Source organism: Rhipicephalus microplus, chromosome 2, assembly GCF_043290135.1.
Source record: "Rhipicephalus microplus isolate Deutch F79 chromosome 2, USDA_Rmic, whole genome shotgun sequence".
Classification (NCBI taxonomy): domain Eukaryota; kingdom Metazoa; phylum Arthropoda; class Arachnida; order Ixodida; family Ixodidae; genus Rhipicephalus; species Rhipicephalus microplus.
In genome coordinates, this window is record NC_134701.1 from 174,480,014 (window position 1) to 174,501,728 (window position 21,715).

Genomic DNA, 21,715 nt, shown 5'->3' on the forward strand with positions numbered 1-21,715 from the left:
AAGAATCACAGCAGAAATGATCAATATTCTCCGAATCCAAAGCAGCCCTCAAGGGCATTGCCTCGCCATATCGTCATGGACTAAATGAACAGCTAGTCACTGAAATAAAACTGCTTCTTCACCAGGCTATAGAGAAACATGACATAGCTTATGAATGGATACCGGGCCACTGCAGCATCGACGAAAACGACTGTGCAGATGAAACAGCCCGATCGGCTTATCATGATGCCCCTTGTGCAGCTCTACCCTTATCCAGAAGGGACGCCACTACAAGGCTTCAATCACTTGCGCGAGAACTTACACTCACTCAGTGGAATTCACCGGCATTCACCAACGTACGCCATCGTAAATTGGACGCACACCTACAGCTCTGTCTTTCATCAGGAATAACCAAAGCTGAGCAGACACTTTTGTGCCGTCTGTAGATTAGGGTGGCCTTTACGAATGCTTTTTCGTTTCGAATTAGAATGGCCAGAAGCCCAACACGCGACAAAAGTGGCTGCGTAGAGACATTCTCCCATCTTCTCTGCGAGTGTCCTCGCTTCAGTGTGCCAAGAAAAGAACAATCGAAAGTTTTAGATAGACTAGACAATTGCCAATTGTCGGAAGAAAGGGTATTAGGACATTGGCTGAGACAGTCCTCGGCACACGAGGCATTGAGAGCGTCATTGCGCTTCTTGAGGGCAAGTGGTCTTAGAGACAGGCTGTAAACAGCGTCGTGGATCGCATTGTGGTCCCTATTTTTTTCTTCTTCAACGTCTCTTTTCTTTCATCATTTATTCGCCTTACCCCTTGCTCAGGACAAGGTAGCCAGCTGGTCCGAGAACTGGCTAACCTCCCTGTCCTTCCTTCTTCAATCCTGCTCTTCCTCCTTCTCAGAGCAAATAAACAGTAAAACAGGTAATTATATCTACAGGTAACTAAATCTATGTGCCATTTTCGTTACAAGAGAACTTTGTAGCCACGTAAACCCACTTCTTCAGTTGAGAAGCCAAACAAGGAAGCTATTCTGTCTAAACAAAAGCAACGCTTAAAAAGCAACAGCTTATGCCTCTGGCATCAAGTGCTCTTTCGTGCTGCTTGAACTGGCACCGAATGTTGCTTCAGTTCTTTAAACTCCTACACTGCGACAGCAGCTGATGATGATATCATGCTACAGAAATTTATGTGACACATCTTTTATTTTCCGTCATTGCTCAGTATATACTTTGCAATATAACAGAATACGCAGCGTGGTTTTGAAAGAGTATTCTGATTAGACCCCTATTATAATTTTTATTTTGAGCGGTCTTCTGAAGTACACGCCATGCATTGCAGCACTTTCTTGACAGCCTAATAATAACATTACTTCACTTTTTTAGGTCTTGCGTCACACAGAAAATTCTCAGACGATTATGCATCGCGTCTTTTCGAACTATGAGGAAATTGACCCAGACCCCATAATATTGATTCGGTTGCCATACGGTTCATCAAATCACCATCAAGCGCTCATTATCTCGGGGAAAGAGCTACCAGAGGAGAAAAAAAAAAACGTCTCTATATCGTACACAATATGGAAGAACACGTATGGTGCAACCTATTCGAGGTTAAGCTCATACGCCCATCATTAAGGTGCTTCCTTGAACTGTTGTGTATTTTTATTGTGTTCGTAAGGCAGGCATCTTCATACATAGGGCGACATAATAGCAAAACTGAAAACGACGTATTTATCTTCTAGCAGATCACACACAAAACCAAAGTGTGTAGGGGTAGATTGTTGGGTATCGATGATGGATACAATGTAAGAGCATGTGAATCATTGCGCAAGGCATTACAAGGCATCTGATGAAATATGATAGAATTATCACTAAATGACAGTATGCTGGTATAAAAGACTAGCAGCAATTGTGATCTGCAGATGAGACGTATTTTGGCGTTGTACAACGTCAATATCGTTACACCACATATTGCATTTATTAATTTGCTGCTGTGACGACACACTCTGTTGCCTTATGTGTTTTTCCTGCACATAGTTTCTTTATTAGGATGACGTCCTCATGCACATTGGCAATTTAACAAACACGTACTAGTGTGTTTCATAAATATGATATACTGTTTTGAAGTTCTCCCAAAAGTCTTAGAATGCAAGACATAAATGCAAATTGGCCATTTAGCAGATCAGTTTTCCTTTGCGGCTGTTATAGGGTGCGAGGAGCTGATAAAAATAAATCATTCAGAATAGAGCTTGCTTACGTAAAATCCAGTTTGCGTGTGCTGTCTCCCATAGTAAGTTCCTTTCTTTTCGTGTTTCATGCATTAAATGCGTGTTTCATTAGTGACATAATTATTGCCACGAAGTCCTCGCTTCAAGCTGGTTGAAATGTTGCTTACAAACATTTCATCTTCCAAAGTACGTTTTCCACAAGAAAAATTCTTAAAACAACTCAAAACAGTAGGAAAAAGCAAAGTCACAATAATGCTTCATTCCGCAAAATAAAAGAAAGAAAGGAGACAAAACTATGCCTATTTGATGTATGCCTATTTGCGGTAATTTATTCACGATACTGTTGTGTTCTAAGTGACGAGATATTCGCGTAACAATTTTTATCGGTAGTTTCAGTGTCGATTTTCTTCTCTATCACTTGGCACTTTACTTTCTAAATTATTCCGCACGTCTTAAGTTTTCTTTCATGTATTTTAGGCGTTGGAAGCACAAACACCCAACTACACATATCTATACAGGCTGTACACACCCACACATGAACGTCCTCTATCTGCGGCGTCTTGCTGATCCGATAAGCACTATTTAACGACAGTGACTTTTATGTATTAGCGTTGAAAAGCTCGTCTCACAATAATTTCGGTGCCTGCGTTCTTGATTGCCAGCAAAAAATTATCTCATGCGTAGCCGAAAAATTGAGGAGCCGATGCGAATAAAACGAATAATAAGTCCTGGCTCAGAGTGAAAAGCGAAAAGGTTGTTTAAGCCCGAGTGGGGATCAAACCCGGGTCGTTTGCGTTGCAAGTGGATGTCATCGCACACGGCCACGTCTCTGCTTGTAAATGCAGTGAAAAGAACTTTCTCTGCATGGGAATGCAGTAAAAGTAGAGTTCATACTTTACAAACACACGCGTCATGTACACATGCTTTACAATGCAGCATGAAATATTGCAGTAATAAGGTGTTGTACAAGCGCCCACTGACAGCGGGCGTCAGAACTTGTGATTATCATAATAGCTTCGTGGTTTAAAGCTGGTCACCCAATACCAAATGCACAAACTCTTCTGCACCTATTCCCTTAAGGCTACGTAGGGGGCCTATAGAAAGGTCGCAAAGGTTTCATGCACTACAAGCTAATAAAAAATTTGATTCTTTGCTACTAATCGTTTTTACAAACAAGCAGCACTCTTTAGGGTAGCTATATATATTGGTTTAGCAAGTACTAGTCAGTCAGCTTCGTTATTGATGAATGTTTATCACACAAAAAGTGTATATTGCTACAAAAACAATGCTTCCATGCATGTTTTTCTCGACTAAAAAAATCAGTTTCGTTTATCGCCTCACTACCCAAGAGTAAATAAATTTATTTAAGGCTTTAGCTCTTCCTCTTAAGCTGCACATTGTAGTGAGTTATGTGCACTCGTGCTATTGCGTTAAATTAACTGCATCACCACAGTTGAGGTGGTAACACTAAGAACGTGTATAATGACCAGTTGAATAACGCGTACGATCCTTCATTTTCCTTGTACGCTCACTGCTTCCCCGCTTGAACTCTGCTTTACCTCAGCTATAAGTGACTAAAATGCGATTTAATAGGGGGGGGGGGTCATTACAGTGTATTTTTTCCTGATCGTAGAGCCCTTGTTTTATAATACTAGGTCATTAACTAAGCTCATAGTATACAGCTTGTCAAAACCAGCAAAGCTTCTTTGGTCTATTGCTCCAAACAGACATTTTTTCGCCACACTAAATATATATTTCTGTTCATTGTTTTTGTTATTACCGTTTGCTATGTTTATTGTCCTTACAAATGTTGTTTTACCTAACACAGAAACCTCAACTCAGTGCGGTCGCTTAGCTTAGGAGAGATATTAATAATAGAAATTATGGTAGCTTACCGCCGAAGGTATTCAAATTGTGTTTTTCATGGTGCAGGGTTGACGTTTAGTCAAGGGGATTAAATCGCGACAGGGTGAAATAAAAAAAAAACAGGGTATTATATCTAATTCTTGTGAAGAAACTTGAGATAGTCCAAATTAATCTCGTAATCGTGGTTTAGTTTTGGCACTAACGCCCCAGTTTGCAATTTCTGTTTTTTAAGTAACCTGTACAGAATCGCGAAAGGTTAAAATATGAATGGTCATTCCAAAAGGATGGTGCAATAACTTAAAGAAAAAACTATTTTTTGCAAATATCATACACAAATCCGAACTTTGCCGAGGATGTTTACCAAAGCATTTTTTTTCATGGCCGCGGAAACCTATCGCGTTTAATAATGTCAGAATTTAGGTGCTCTTCCGAGAGTAGTAACCTTCAAATCACTTCCCTACCGATATGAAGAGCATGTGAAATACTTGTACCCCAGAGTCGCCATTAATGGCTCCATTTCACTAAATTAGCGAATTTGAGAAGCCTGTGGTAAATAAATGTTATTTATTTATTCAGAATACTGTCAATCCCGTGATGGGATTATACAGTAGTGGTGTCATATTGTTCATTGTAAAAACAAGCAATAATACACAGACTAAAAATACATGTTGCAAGCACTAAAATTTTCAAGCAAATATCTCAAACATAGTACAAAACTCACCGTAGTAATAGGCAAAAAGTCTTTATGTATATAAACATCAGATGAATTGCTGGGGCAAGCAAAAAAAAAATGCCGCCATATCCACGAAGTGAATGATGATGAGTGGGCGAAGCTCCGGAGGTAAACCTGGTAAACCATGAATCCTCCGTACATTTTGCCCACTCGATTTTATTGCAACGCTCCCCCTAGCGTACGTCACCGCACTATATCGAACGATGACACGCGCCATATGTGGCATCATTCCTATTTTATAACACCTCGCATCTTTCATAATCAACTACACGTACCGCCGTCTAGTTTATAACATCTTGCATCTTTTGGACGGACGGACGGACGGACGGACGGACGGACGGACGGACGGACGGATGGATGGATGGATGGACGGACGGACGGACGGATGGATATGGCTGTACCCTTTAGATCGGGTGGTGGCTAGCGTAATACTTACAACTGAACGAGAGGTGGCTACATACAGGGGACGCACAGCCCACGACTTAAGGAGCTTCGCTCCTAAAAACAAATACAAAACGTAATTGTACAGACAAAGTTAAAACATCAGGCGAATTGCTGGGGCAAGCAAAAAACAAATACAAGACGTAATTGTACAGACAGAGTTAAAACTTGCGTTATCATCGATTCAGGAAATCACGGCTAAATATAAGTCAGCACATTTTCACTCGCTCGATTCACAAATTTATCCACTGTCGGCTGTGTCAACTCGGTGGGGTGCAGAGCATTCCAAGCACGTATGGCTCGCGGAAAAAAGTGTGTGACCAAAAACATTGTTCTTGAAGGGATACTCAACAAGTGTGTGACAATGCTTATTTCGTGTTTGGCGCTTACTGTTAACCTTAACCTAATTAGCCGGTGAGGGTGGCGATTTGGGCTTGTTGGTATGGTTGCATGATGATGGATGGTAGCGCAGACAACGAACACGGACAAGAGAAGGCACATAGACACAACACAGCGCTAACTTTCAACAACAGTTTATTACACGCAGATCTCCGTGGTGTATGCGATCCACCACGCCAACGTCGCACGTGCGTAGCTCTAAAAACCATCAAATCTAACCAACGCGCGTGATCCAATACATTACAATTTTATATTTTTCAATCTTTTTTTACTTTTTCTTTCTTCCTTTTATCCCATGTTACCACAAACCCTATCGCGAATACATGTAATCAAGTTCCTTATCTGTCAACACCACTGATGGGCTGCTCACACACGTGTCACCTAGCTCTGCAATTCTGCCGGCCTCCAATACCAACCGCGTCATCTCGTGCCTACTTCTATTGATTATAACCGTTTCCTTGAATTTCGGTGTGCAATTACATCTCTGGCAATGAAGGGAAAGAAAACCATCAGGAACAACACTATTTACTTTGTTATTGTGCTCGCGCAAGCGATCGTTTATGCATCTACTGGTCTGACCGATATAACACTTTCCACAAGTAAGTGGAATGAGGTATACAACACACATGATGCACTCCACAAATAGGTTTCTATGTTTCTTTTGGCATACATTTGATTTTCCCTTGTCTGGTCTTGTGCTTCTGCAAAGACTCACCAACTTATTGGGTGCCGAGAAAACTACGTTAGTGCCACATTTTTCCGCAATCTTTTTTATCCTGTGAGAAACCTTATGCATGTATGGAATTACGGCAAAACTTTCCTTTCTTGAGCTCACCCTATCCATCCCTTCACATCTTTTCTCCAGCACTTTTCTGTGCAATCCTTCAGCAACGGACACGACGAGGCTCTTGGGGTACCCGGCATTGCTTAGCCTCGAGACCTGTTGTCTGAAGCTTTCATTCATGAGGCACCGGCAGGACTTCTTTAGTGCCTCACTCAAGCACATCTTCGCAATGCCTCGTTTTACCAGTTTAGTATGCGCTGAGTGAAACTGTAGTAAAGGCTTACTTGCTCTGGGCTCGTAACACCAGCATGTCTTTTCATCTGAGAATTGAAAGTTAATGTCAAGAAATCTGAGCCTTCCGTCACATGGCATTTCAAAAGTCACTTCAAGTGGGTTAAGCCCCTCACGAAAAACGCTACACACGCTACTACATTGAGTAGCAAAATCTGCAGTTCTGTCATTGATAAACACTAAAAAGTCATCGACGTACCTAAATACGTGCACAACATTGTATTCATTTAGGCGTCCTGATAGCCTCCTGTCCATTTCAGCCAAAAACAAATTACTTAAAACTGGTGCTAAGCACGAGCCAATGCATACTCCTTGTTTTTGCAGATACGGGGTACCATTGTTTTCAATAAACGTTGACGACAAGTAAAACCTAAGTAATTCTAAGAAATTGTCGACGGACGTACCTGCTTGTGAGCTAAATCTAACGGCACCGTACTCATCGATGCATTCGCCAACACTTGTTAATACTGCTGATTGTGGCAGAGAATAGTACAGATCTTTTATGTCAGCCGAAAACGCTTTTAACCCTATGTTTTTTCGTTCCCTGACGAAACTTATCACCTGTTCCGAATTTTTTGTCAGGAAGGGGTCATTTATGTCAAGCAAGTTTAATGTTCTTTGCAGATACACAGCTACAGCTTTTTGCCACGTGTCCTTCTCCGACACTATCACTCTGAACGGTACTCCTTCCTTATGCGTTTTAGCACTAAAGAACACATCCAGACTGTCATTTTTACTTTTTCTGATACCGCTAAGCACACCTTCTAGATTCATCCTCTTACAAAGTTCTATTGCTTTTCCCCTCACTTTTTCAATCGAAATACTTTTCTTTTCGCTGAACACTGCCGTAATAGCACTTTTAGCCTTTTCTTTAAATTCATCATGCGAGAAAACCGCAAACCCTCCTTCTTTATCGACTGGAAGTACACTCAGAGCATGCTGTGTCAAGTAAGTTTCCACGCGTTTGAGAGGCAAACTGCGGCATGGAGGCCTACACAATTTTAAAGCGTCCACACCTTCGTTAATGATCCTGGTGGCTTGATCCTCGGGAACCCGCTTCGACACTTGACGTACAATTGATACGAGTTCCGGCTTGTTCTTTTGAGGTTGCACGGCAAACTTTGGCCCAAGTCCCAATACTTCTAGTACAAAGTCCGGTAGGCAGATGCCTTCTGCCACATGAACGTTGGAGGTTGCACTCACGCGCACTTTGTCCACCAAATCACGTAACAGTCGTAATTGAAGCTTCCAGTGGAATTCTATCATTTGGTCTGCCAGACGTAGATGCTTTCGAAAGTGAATCTCCGCTGCATATGACTCGTAAGTTCGATGCATCTGCGCCCGTAGGTAGGCTCTGAAAAGGCGTACCTGTCGAAGCCATTCTGAGCGCTGAATTTTCATGATCCTCGTTCTGTGCCCATCTGAAGGGGTACACCCTCCGAAGAGCGCTCGAACATCCTCTGGTAGAATCTTGTTCCTTATGGAAAAGCTGAGCGTTCTTGCCTTGCACACGGCGTTGACGATGAGGGCTACAACTCCCGAAGGATCTCGCAGTACATGAACGAAAGAGCCCGTTGAACGAGAAATGAAGTCAATGAGGGTGGCGATTTGGGCTTGTTGGTATGGTTGCATGATGATGGATGGTAGCGCAGACAACGAACACGGACAAGAGAAGGCACATAGACACAACACAGCGCTAACTTTCAACAACAGTTTATTACACGCAGATCTCCGTGGTGTATGCGATCCACCACGCCAACGTCGCACGTGCGTAGCTCTAAAAACCATCAAATCTAACCAACGCGCGTGATCCAATACATTACAATTTTATATTTTTCAATCTTTTTTTACTTTTTCTTTCTTCCTTTTATCCCATGTTACCACAAACCCTATCGCGAATACATGTAATCAAGTTCCTTATCTGTCAACACCACTGATGGGCTGCTCACACACGTGTCACCTAGCTCTGCAATTCTGCCGGCCTCCAATACCAACCGCGTCATCTCGTGCCTACTTCTATTGATTATAACCGTTTCCTTGAATTTCGGTGTGCAATTACATCTCTGGCAATGAAGGGAAAGAAAACCATCAGGAACAACACTATTTACTTTGTTATTGTGCTCGCGCAAGCGATCGTTTATGCATCTACTGGTCTGACCGATATAACACTTTCCACAAGTAAGTGGAATGAGGTATACAACACACATGATGCACTCCACAAATAGGTTTCTATGTTTCTTTTGGCATACATTTGATTTTCCCTTGTCTGGTCTTGTGCTTCTGCAAAGACTCACCAACTTATTGGGTGCCGAGAAAACTACGTTAGTGCCACATTTTTCCGCAATCTTTTTTATCCTGTGAGAAACCTTATGCATGTATGGAATTACGGCAAAACTTTCCTTTCTTGAGCTCACCCTATCCATCCCTTCACATCTTTTCTCCAGCACTTTTCTGTGCAATCCTTCAGCAACGGACACGACGAGGCTCTTGGGGTACCCGGCATTGCTTAGCCTCGAGACCTGTTGTCTGAAGCTTTCATTCATGAGGCACCGGCAGGACTTCTTTAGTGCCTCACTCAAGCACATCTTCGCAATGCCTCGTTTTACCAGTTTAGTATGCGCTGAGTGAAACTGTAGTAAAGGCTTACTTGCTCTGGGCTCGTAACACCAGCATGTCTTTTCATCTGAGAATTGAAAGTTAATGTCAAGAAATCTGAGCCTTCCGTCACATGGCATTTCAAAAGTCACTTCAAGTGGGTTAAGCCCCTCACGAAAAACGCTACACACGCTACTACATTGAGTAGCAAAATCTGCAGTTCTGTCATTGATAAACACTAAAAAGTCATCGACGTACCTAAATACGTGCACAACATTGTATTCATTTAGGCGTCCTGATAGCCTCCTGTCCATTTCAGCCAAAAACAAATTACTTAAAACTGGTGCTAAGCACGAGCCAATGCATACTCCTTGTTTTTGCAGATACGGGGTACCATTGTTTTCAATAAACGTTGACGACAAGTAAAACCTAAGTAATTCTAAGAAATTGTCGACGGACGTACCTGCTTGTGAGCTAAATCTAACGGCACCGTACTCATCGATGCATTCGCCAACACTTGTTAATACTGCTGATTGTGGCAGAGAATAGTACAGATCTTTTATGTCAGCCGAAAACGCTTTTAACCCTATGTTTTTTCGTTCCCTGACGAAACTTATCACCTGTTCCGAATTTTTTGTCAGGAAGGGGTCATTTATGTCAAGCAAGTTTAATGTTCTTTGCAGATACACAGCTACAGCTTTTTGCCACGTGTCCTTCTCCGACACTATCACTCTGAACGGTACTCCTTCCTTATGCGTTTTAGCACTAAAGAACACATCCAGACTGTCATTTTTACTTTTTCTGATACCGCTAAGCACACCTTCTAGATTCATCCTCTTACAAAGTTCTATTGCTTTTCCCCTCACTTTTTCAATCGAAATACTTTTCTTTTCGCTGAACACTGCCGTAATAGCACTTTTAGCCTTTTCTTTAAATTCATCATGCGAGAAAACCGCAAACCCTCCTTCTTTATCGACTGGAAGTACACTCAGAGCATGCTGTGTCAAGTAAGATTGAAAAAGTGAGGGGAAAAGCAATAGAACTTTGTAAGAGGATGAATCTAGAAGGTGTGCTTAGCGGTATCAGAAAAAGTAAAAATGACAGTCTGGATGTGTTCTTTAGTGCTAAAACGCATAAGGAAGGAGTACCGTTCAGAGTGATAGTGTCGGAGAAGGACACGTGGCAAAAAGCTGTAGCTGTGTATCTGCAAAGAACATTAAACTTGCTTGACATAAATGACCCCTTCCTGACAAAAAATTCGGAACAGGTGATAAGTTTCGTCAGGGAACGAAAAAACATAGGGTTAAAAGCGTTTTCGGCTGACATAAAAGATCTGTACTATTCTCTGCCACAATCAGCAGTATTAACAAGTGTTGGCGAATGCATCGATGAGTACGGTGCCGTTAGATTTAGCTCACAAGCAGGTACGTCCGTCGACAATTTCTTAGAATTACTTAGGTTTTACTTGTCGTCAACGTTTATTGAAAACAATGGTACCCCGTATCTGCAAAAACAAGGAGTATGCATTGGCTCGTGCTTAGCACCAGTTTTAAGTAATTTGTTTTTGGCTGAAATGGACAGGAGGCTATCAGGACGCCTAAATGAATACAATGTTGTGCACGTATTTAGGTACGTCGATGACTTTTTAGTGTTTATCAATGACAGAACTGCAGATTTTGCTACTCAATGTAGTAGCGTGTGTAGCGTTTTTCGTGAGGGGCTTAACCCACTTGAAGTGACTTTTGAAATGCCATGTGACGGAAGGCTCAGATTTCTTGACATTAACTTTCAATTCTCAGATGAAAAGACATGCTGGTGTTACGAGCCCAGAGCAAGTAAGCCTTTACTACAGTTTCACTCAGCGCATACTAAACTGGTAAAACGAGGCATTGCGAAGATGTGCTTGAGTGAGGCACTAAAGAAGTCCTGCCGGTGCCTCATGAATGAAAGCTTCAGACAACAGGTCTCGAGGCTAAGCAATGCCGGGTACCCCAAGAGCCTCGTCGTGTCCGTTGCTGAAGGATTGCACAGAAAAGTGCTGGAGAAAAGATGTGAAGGGATGGATAGGGTGAGCTCAAGAAAGGAAAGTTTTGCCGTAATTCCATACATGCATAAGGTTTCTCACAGGATAAAAAAGATTGCGGAAAAATGTGGCACTAACGTAGTTTTCTCGGCACCCAATAAGTTGGTGAGTCTTTGCAGAAGCACAAGACCAGACAAGGGAAAATCAAATGTATGCCAAAAGAAACATAGAAACCTATTTGTGGAGTGCATCATGTGTGTTGTATACCTCATTCCACTTACTTGTGGAAAGTGTTATATCGGTCAGACCAGTAGATGCATAAACGATCGCTTGCGCGAGCACAATAACAAAGTAAATAGTGTTGTTCCTGATGGTTTTCTTTCCCTTCATTGCCAGAGATGTAATTGCACACCGAAATTCAAGGAAACGGTTATAATCAATAGAAGTAGGCACGAGATGACGCGGTTGGTATTGGAGGCCGGCAGAATTGCAGAGCTAGGTGACACGTGTGTGAGCAGCCCATCAGTGGTGTTGACAGATAAGGAACTTGATTACATGTATTCGCGATAGGGTTTGTGGTAACATGGGATAAAAGGAAGAAAGAAAAAGTAAAAAAAGATTGAAAAATATAAAATTGTAATGTATTGGATCACGCGCGTTGGTTAGATTTGATGGTTTTTAGAGCTACGCACGTGCGACGTTGGCGTGGTGGATCGCATACACCACGGAGATCTGCGTGTAATAAACTGTTGTTGAAAGTTAGCGCTGTGTTGTGTCTATGTGCCTTCTCTTGTCCGTGTTCGTTGTCTCATAGAGAAATAAAGGTTAAGAGTGGACACTCCCGTAGACCCCAGCGGCCCAATCGACCCTAGCACACCTAGTGGTTGGTGAGAGCAAGTGGCGTGCGCTTCCTGTTTCGGTTTCACTGGCGCAAATTTTGAATTACTTTGCATAACCGACGTTTGGCTATGACGAAAGTTCATGATTTCAGACCACTATTCATCGCCCACATGGATAGTTTTTGTAGGTCGTTTTGATTTAGCGATTCCCTGTTTTGTTTTGTTCAGTGGTTCGTGCGAATCGGTCGTGACGTAATTTTTATTTCGATTAAGTTATAATAAAAAGAGATGCAGGTAATGATAACTCACTATGGTTTTATTCATCGCGCTTGTGTTTTTCTTTTGGAACAAGTGATCAATGTATATATCAGTCAAAGAGACAGAGTATCCGTAATGTTTTATTCAAAGGCAAGGTAGAGTCTGAGAATATAAAAAGCACAATATGACAAAGGTAGACAACAAATGCATCTCGCCTTACAAATAAATTGTAACAAATACAGAGAGAACACAGACAACGCACACATCGCTAGAGTTGGCAGAAGCCGAGAAGCTGGTGAAGTATGACACACCGGGCCAGTGGGTAAGTAAGGATCTATGGCAAAAACACAGCGCACAATGCTGATGAAGAAGGAAGAAGTGACATATACACAGCAATGAAGTCGCGAATCACGCCTGGGGTTAACCGAAATAATGCATATAAAAAAAGAGCACACAGAAACCACACGACACAATATAGCAGAAAGGCAAAGGTGCAGTGTGCTGGCTGTGCTTAAGAACAGCTAGTCCAAAATGAAAAAAAAGCAGACTTGATGCCTGCTTGTCCTCAGAAAGGTAGGGCTTTGCAGCTTGCTCACTACGTGAAAGACAAACTTTATGCTACAACACTGGCAGGTTTTGTGGCTTTTGTTATGCGTCGCCTTCATCAAAAACTTAAGATCCCAAGTGATTTGGGTCTGGGTGTTGCTGTGACGCTTGCGAGCTAAAATAGATTGTAGTCATCACTTATCCAGAATTGTGGACCTTAATTGGTGCTACGAGAGCGGTATTACAGGGCTAATAAATAGCAGAAGGAAACCACTTTGGCTCATTATTTTTCACAAAGGCTCTACATCGTACGTTATCACTCAAAAGCTATATAAAAATAAAATTGCAGCATCCGCAGCCCCATCAAACGCTACAAGTTTGAGTATTCTTTTGAAAATTTTGATGGGCGAGATGAGGAGGTTAATGAGAAGCTAAAATACGAAAAGCGTGATAACATGAACCGCGCCCACTTCATACTGTGTTCCTTACCCGCTCAAAGACATTTCAGCAAGCGGTTTTGTTATCGATATATTACTTGAGCTGGAGAGATAAAGCATACACAGTGACCAAGCGAGCCACAGTAAAGTGTACAGTTCGCCCGCATTTGCTACAAAAATACAGACAGGATACCCAACATTCTTTTTAAGGTTATGCAAATCACTTCGAGCGAATACACAGTGTCCCTACTCCACATAGCGGGTAACCTAAACAATGTATGCAACGAAGGAGTGGCTAGTCCAGTTGAGCTGAATATAAGCATATAAGACCATAATGAAGTCTGCTGTAACGAAGTAATAACATAACAAAGCTATTGCAGGATTCGGCTCAACTCGAATACTTTAGTGTAAACCCGCCGCTAATTGCTAACCTTTGAACTTGTCAAGCTGTATGCCTGAGATTGAAGACTGGAACCTAACCCTATCTAAGTTTCGGTTCACAAAACGCACATGCCAACATAAACGAACCCGGCAAAACATTTTAAGAAACTTCGCGCGACACCCAGCAGAGCAGAAATGAAAATCACCAACACTTGACAGATGGTGATACAAAACATCGCACACTTTCAGGTGATGTGCAGTGGCCTCAATTATGGCAAGAAAGTGAGATTCAAGTTGTTGTACGTATGCAAAAGCTGCTTCTGATGGCACAGTGAGATTCCCAAAAAGTTTGCTGGGGACGTGGTATGCTTTGAGCATTGTGAAATACTGGTGGGTACCCTTAAGCGTCTCACTGTCGTCTTTCAGTAACTGTGGGCAACTGCAACCGTCACATGCATTCCGAAGGAAGTGTTTGATGAGAAAACCAGCTACATAATATGCAGCGGAGTCATCGATAATATGGGAGTGAACGTTTGTCGCAAGTTCAGAGAGATCGTCTAGAGGGGGAAAGTCGTCAGGCTGTGGCTGTGCACACTCATTATCCACAAGAGACGCACTGGTGAGGGAGAATGGCGAGAGCTGCTCCTGGAGGAGGTCACATTCATCATCCTCGACATATCCGTATTCTGACAGCTTGAAGAGTTTTCTTATGCAGATGTGCTTCAGGCCACAAATAAATTGTGCTACATTGGGGTTGGTGTTGCAACCCTGTTTTTGCCTTATGTGGCCAAATATGTTCTCCAGAGGATCCTGTTGAAGCCTGCGTGTTAACAGGTATTCAAAATTGTAATTTTTGGAGAGGTCGTCCCATAGTTGACAAATTGCCTGAATTGTAATTTGCCAACCTACGATGGTTTGTGGTTGACGTCTGCCAACAAACTGCCATGATGCAATCCAGGGAAGCTGGCCTCGGAGGAAGTCAATCAGCTCTGAATCATTTTTCATGATTGCATGCCGCAGCTTTTGCGAAGTTCTTTTTTTACTCGAGCTGTTCAAGGCATCGAAAATCCTGTCCATACGATCACAAAATTGAGCTGTAGTGATGGCCGAGGCAGGCAGCACCTTCGCATACACCAATGCCGTGATAGCAATCGAAACTGATGCACTGAGGACCTGAGTTGCTCTGCTGACCTTCATATTAGAAAAAGGTTTCTGATGAACGTGCCGTTCAGTCAACTTTGGAGCCAATCACAACCGCAACTCATGTGAGGATTGGTAAAGGCTTACAATGTGCGACCAGTTAACGATGTCATCCCCAATGTATAACTTGTGTGCTTGGACATTATTGCGCGTTGTTTTAATTAAATGCGGAACATCAAAAATGTAATATACCCGCTCACCATTAACTTCAAAAAAAGGCTTTGCTACAGTCACTCTTAGTTGGTTAGCGAGACTTACATTTGAACTGCCCTGGTCACAAATGACTGCTTTCACTGCAATAATAATGCTCCTAAGCTCCAAAATGAGTGACACCAGCAAGTTATGCATAACAGATGATGGTGTTGATGTGTGCCCTATAGTAAAAGCAACCGGTTGAACCCACTTTCTCGAAACGCCAACAAGAAGAAAAACCAGTGCTCGATCAGCGATGGTTGAAGTGCGATGAGTGCCATCATCTGTAAAACCCTGGACAACGTCTCTTGCAGCATCATAGTACAAATTCTTTTTGAGTGCTATTTCGTCGAAAACTAAAGCGCACACTCGGTCCCGTTCATTCCAAGCTTGAGTATTTGTTGCAATGGAAGAAAGGATTCCTGGAATTATGCCAGGTGTCATCTTTACATTAGCTAGCCACCTCCTTAATGAACGCCGGGAGGGCAAAGAAAAATATGGAGCCAGAAATTGGTATGCTCGCGGACCTCGGAAGTTTAAGTGAAGAGCAAATTTCTTGAACCACACGGGAAACCGCTTGCCCTTGCGTTTGGGCCTCAAGCGAACATGTGCAGAAAGAAGTTTAAAAACCTTCTCGGTGACGTGCGGTCGGATAACTTCAAGGGCCTTTGAAGTCGATGACGGTGCTTGGTGAGGCTGTCTCCGCAGTCTTTTGATAGTTTTCTGCTGTGCTGCTACTTTGGCTTGCAGATGTTTAATGGTTTGCTTGTACTTCATTGATGGAGACATTGTCGCTGGCACACAGGAACGCACTGCAATAAACAAAAAAAATGGATGTAAAAGTGAAGAACAACTAATCCCATACGAGCACTTTCCTCGCTCTTTCAGACCCAAGGTGCACAACTTTCTGTGGTGCAAAGTTTTCGATTCCACTACCTAAAAACAAACCATTCACAATGTTGACAATGCACAAAAAAAATAAAAATCACTGAGAGCCCACCCTTACGTTTTGTAAGTGCACACGTAGTGTCCTTTTGAGGATAGTTTCCTCAGAATGTCCTAAACATAAAATAGCACATTAAGAACAGCTGCAATAAAAGCATAGTCATCATTTTCTCTAGGGCACTCAGGCGTGGAGCTGTTGGCGGAGATGTCTTCTGGAGGGTTTTGTGAAGCTTGTTGAGTGCCTCGGACAGTGCTGTCGGAACAATCTTGCGAGCGGCCTGCGGAAGTCTCTATATCAATCCACTCTGGTGTTGAAGTGAACATACAACTTACCGGTCACACAAGTTCCTTTTGTGACAGCTGAATGACTGGTTAAGGTTTTCTCCGGCAAGACGAAGTCAGCGGAAATTCTTTCACCAGCTACAAGGGAGCTGCCACCTGCAGAGGTTTGGTCAACAGTCAATTTGGGTAAAAAAAAAAAGAAATCGCGACACTGAACGCACCCTGTTCATCGGGGCACCTCAATGTGTGGGAGCCGCTTTTTGAAGCCTCTACCGCAGGTCCTGAAGAAATGAAATTACGACAATGTATCAGTAAGAGGCTTAAAATAACACAAACTGAAGCTCATCCGCACCTTGCAGTGCAGCTTCTGCAGCCATGTCACAGTCACTACTTGAAGAGACGCTCAGAAAATCTGCATATATGTGCAGTTGGTACAAGTTACAAAGCTTGTAGCATGGGGAAACTTAAACAGCTCTTTCAAACGCATAAATTGGTCGAACGTGGAAGAAAAGAGAAGGCACCAACTAGGAAACAAGTAATTTGTGATTTTTGAAATTATCAACAGTGGCAGCTTTCACTGATGAAAGGTATACGTACATGTGCACTCAGGCTTGAAGATAACGTGAAATAGCCCTTTAAAGTCTTTTAAAACAAGTTGCACAGGTCAAGAGCATCAAAAAACGACAGAAATGTAAAGAAATGTAAGAAAAATCGTAGTTGAAATTTATGCGGTAAAATTATATTGGAAACGTCAAAAAAATTTGTGAGCAGCTTGCACTAGTGGCACAAGGCTAGCGAAAAAACGAAGATGATGGCCTCTTGGCTAGTCCAGATTTGCCTACGGCACACCAAGAATTATTCGTGTTCAGAGCTTTTGGGGAACGCGTCTTGAAGCATGCGAGGCCCAGCGAATGCTTCTCAGTATTTTGCACCGAGCCTATGACCTAGCTGCCCAGCTACGCTCAGCGCACAGACGCTCGCGTCCGTGGCAGACGCAGCACGCGTCGCCTCGGCTTGACGCCGTGCCGCCTTTGCTATACTGCATACGTTGCACAATGTTCCCATCTAGCCGCCGCATAGAGCCACAAACTTTCTTTTTAGCGAACCTCCCAGTCCTTACAAGCTTCAGAAAAAGGTTACAACTGCGTGAATGAGACGCCACGTAAGAAACAAACTCGCACACTCGAAGCGCAACGTGTGTGTGTGCATCTTTCTATGTTTGTTGCATGGTGTCTTATTCGCGCAAGTGTAACCGTTTTCTGAAAAAATGACCCAACAAGACCAACAACATGTCATTCAACAAGCTTCGCTTGAAAACGTGCCTCACCTGTTATCTCACGCACGAAAACGCCGACGCAGCCGACGTTGACGAAAGCGACGAAAGCTTCTCGCTGTCAGTCATGCATGGGCTTGTCGCTGGGTAGATGGTGTTTATGACAGTACGGCTGAAGAAAAATAATCGCGTAAGGTGTGTTGAATAAATTGTTTTTATGTATAAATAACATACCAAATTTGGGCGTATAATTATTATTTTGTAAAAACAATTTTGTTGTGTTGATTATAACTGTTTTTTTTTTGCGCTTGCGCCCTCTGACGTTTGGTGAGAGCACTAGTTTGTTACGTAGTCGTGACGCACTTCCTGAGGCCAGGTTTCGCGGAGTGTCCGCTCTTGTCTTCTTCTTTCTCTATGGTTGTCTGCGCTACCATCCATCATCATGCAACCATACCAACAAGCCCAAATCGCCACCCTCATTGACTTCATTTCTCGTTCAACGGGCTCTTTCGTTCATGTACTGCGAGATCCTTCGGGAGTTGTAGCCCTCATCGTCAACGCCGTGTGCAAGGCAAGAACGCTCAGCTTTTCCATAAGGAACAAGATTCTACCAGAGGATGTTCGAGCGCTCTTCGGAGGGTGTACCCCTTCAGATGGGCACAGAACGAGGATCATGAAAATTCAGCGCTCAGAATGGCTTCGACAGGTACGCCTTTTCAGAGCCTACCTACGGGCGCAGATGCATCGAACTTACGAGTCATATGCAGCGGAGATTCACTTTCGAAAGCATCTACGTCTGGCAGACCAAATGATAGAATTCCACTGGAAGCTTCAATTACGACTGTTACGTGATTTGGTGGACAAAGTGCGCGTGAGTGCAACCTCCAACGTTCATGTGGCAGAAGGCATCTGCCTACCGGACTTTGTACTAGAAGTATTGGGACTTGGGCCAAAGTTTGCCGTGCAACCTCAAAAGAACAAGCCGGAACTCGTATCAATTGTACGTCAAGTGTCGAAGCGGGTTCCCGAGGATCAAGCCACCAGGATCATTAACGAAGGTGTGGACGCTTTAAAATTGTGTAGGCCTCCATGCCGCAGTTTGCCTCTCAAACGCGTGGAAACTTACTTGACACAGCATGCTCTGAGTGTACTTCCAGTCGATAAAGAAGGAGGGTTTGCGGTTTTCTCGCATGATGAATTTAAAGAAAAGGCTAAAAGTGCTATTACGGCAGTGTTCAGCGAAAAGAAAAGTATTTCGATTGAAAAAGTGAGGGGAAAAGCAATAGAACTTTGTAAGAGGATGAATCTAGAAGGTGTGCTTAGCGGTATCAGAAAAAGTAAAAATGACAGTCTGGATGTGTTCTTTAGTGCTAAAACGCATAAGGAAGGAGTACCGTTCAGAGTGATAGTGTCGGAGAAGGACACGTGGCAAAAAGCTGTAGCTGTGTATCTGCAAAGAACATTAAACTTGCTTGACATAAATGACCCCTTCCTGACAAAAAATTCGGAACAGGTGATAAGTTTCGTCAGGGAACGAAAAAACATAGGGTTAAAAGCGTTTTCGGCTGACATAAAAGATCTGTACTATTCTCTGCCACAATCAGCAGTATTAACAAGTGTTGGCGAATGCATCGATGAGTACGGTGCCGTTAGATTTAGCTCACAAGCAGGTACGTCCGTCGACAATTTCTTAGAATTACTTAGGTTTTACTTGTCGTCAACGTTTATTGAAAACAATGGTACCCCGTATCTGCAAAAACAAGGAGTATGCATTGGCTCGTGCTTAGCACCAGTTTTAAGTAATTTGTTTTTGGCTGAAATGGACAGGAGGCTATCAGGACGCCTAAATGAATACAATGTTGTGCACGTATTTAGGTACGTCGATGACTTTTTAGTGTTTATCAATGACAGAACTGCAGATTTTGCTACTCAATGTAGTAGCGTGTGTAGCGTTTTTCGTGAGGGGCTTAACCCACTTGAAGTGACTTTTGAAATGCCATGTGACGGAAGGCTCAGATTTCTTGACATTAACTTTCAATTCTCAGATGAAAAGACATGCTGGTGTTACGAGCCCAGAGCAAGTAAGCCTTTACTACAGTTTCACTCAGCGCATACTAAACTGGTAAAACGAGGCATTGCGAAGATGTGCTTGAGTGAGGCACTAAAGAAGTCCTGCCGGTGCCTCATGAATGAAAGCTTCAGACAACAGGTCTCGAGGCTAAGCAATGCCGGGTACCCCAAGAGCCTCGTCGTGTCCGTTGCTGAAGGATTGCACAGAAAAGTGCTGGAGAAAAGATGTGAAGGGATGGATAGGGTGAGCTCAAGAAAGGAAAGTTTTGCCGTAATTCCATACATGCATAAGGTTTCTCACAGGATAAAAAAGATTGCGGAAAAATGTGGCACTAACGTAGTTTTCTCGGCACCCAATAAGTTGGTGAGTCTTTGCAGAAGCACAAGACCAGACAAGGGAAAATCAAATGTATGCCAAAAGAAACATAGAAACCTATTTGTGGAGTGCATCATGTGTGTTGTATACCTCATTCCACTTACTTGTGGAAAGTGTTATATCGGTCAGACCAGTAGATGCATAAACGATCGCTTGCGCGAGCACAATAACAAAGTAAATAGTGTTGTTCCTGATGGTTTTCTTTCCCTTCATTGCCAGAGATGTAATTGCACACCGAAATTCAAGGAAACGGTTATAATCAATAGAAGTAGGCACGAGATGACGCGGTTGGTATTGGAGGCCGGCAGAATTGCAGAGCTAGGTGACACGTGTGTGAGCAGCCCATCAGTGGTGTTGACAGATAAGGAACTTGATTACATGTATTCGCGATAGGGTTTGTGGTAACATGGGATAAAAGGAAGAAAGAAAAAGTAAAAAAAGATTGAAAAATATAAAATTGTAATGTATTGGATCACGCGCGTTGGTTAGATTTGATGGTTTTTAGAGCTACGCACGTGCGACGTTGGCGTGGTGGATCGCATACACCACGGAGATCTGCGTGTAATAAACTGTTGTTGAAAGTTAGCGCTGTGTTGTGTCTATGTGCCTTCTCTTGTCCGTGTTCGTTGTCTGCGCTACCATCCATCATCATGCAACTAATTAGCCGGATTTATTTTCAAAGAGTTGCGTAGCACCAGATATAAAAATCTCAGACTATGAAGCTTGGCGCGGCTCGCCAGGGTGGGCAGATCCGCTCTTATCAAAAAAGCTGTAGGTGAGTCGGTACGCCTATAACAGTTACAGATAAAACGGACTGCTTTACGTTGTATTTTTTCAAGCGCGGCAACATGTTTGTTTGTGAAGGGAAACCAGGCCACACTCGCATATTCAAGGATTGGGCGGATAAGCATGGCATACGTCTAAAGTTTTGTTTGGCGTGTCGAATGACGAAGGATTCGCTTTAAAAAAACCTGCTGAGTGCCTTCTTTGTAATATGTTAACCATGCGCAGTCCAATTTAAGTAGGACGATATCAATATGGCTAGATATATGCAGGCAGCGACGTTGCGAAGTGGGACATTTCCCAGCGAATACGAAAAATTTGCTGTCGTTTTTTTTTGTAATTGATTTTTTTTCTTTGTAATGTGTGGTGACGTGAACTTTTGGGGACTTTCGGCTTAGGTCTCTAGTGCAGGCATGCATTCCATGCTCAGTGTCTTTGCAACGAATGAGCGGCAAAATTTTTTCCCCATTTTTCTTAGTTTCAGACACAACCATGCACGAGTAGGAGTTGCCCTTTAAGCGCAATACAGTACATTTATCCTCTTTGTTGTGTGTGCATGTGTCTTCAATAAATCTACACGCCGAAGATGCTGGTGCGACCACCAGTGACTTCTCAGCAAAATTCAAATGAGCGGACAGCTTCATGCGCTCCTCGAGAAGGCGCTGTTTGACCAAATACTTCGTGCTCTAAAACGTTCACTTCTTAAGTGCCTGGATGGCAGAAAGTACCTGTGCTCTAATCAGAGCTCGCACTGCTGCAGTATCTCCTGATTCGGTATGTATATTTTAATTTTTTTAT

At 42.9% G+C, this 21,715-nt stretch overlaps 1 protein-coding gene and 1 pseudogene across 1 annotated transcript; both read right to left on the bottom strand.

Moving 5' to 3' along the window:
• The window catches only part of LOC119169661 (cell adhesion molecule Dscam2-like), a 270,685-nt pseudogene that overhangs the window by 141,107 nt on the left and 107,863 nt on the right, over window positions 1-21,715 (bottom strand).
• LOC142786691 (uncharacterized) lies at window positions 16,223-17,067 on the bottom strand. Its single transcript, XM_075884325.1, has 4 exons — window positions 16,768-17,067; window positions 16,637-16,696; window positions 16,467-16,571; window positions 16,223-16,411 (listed from the first exon to the last, which is right to left on the bottom strand). The coding sequence occupies exons 1-4, from the start codon at window positions 16,790-16,792 to the stop codon at window positions 16,248-16,250; spliced, it is 354 nt and encodes a 117-aa protein (XP_075740440.1). The 5' UTR covers window positions 16,793-17,067; the 3' UTR covers window positions 16,223-16,247.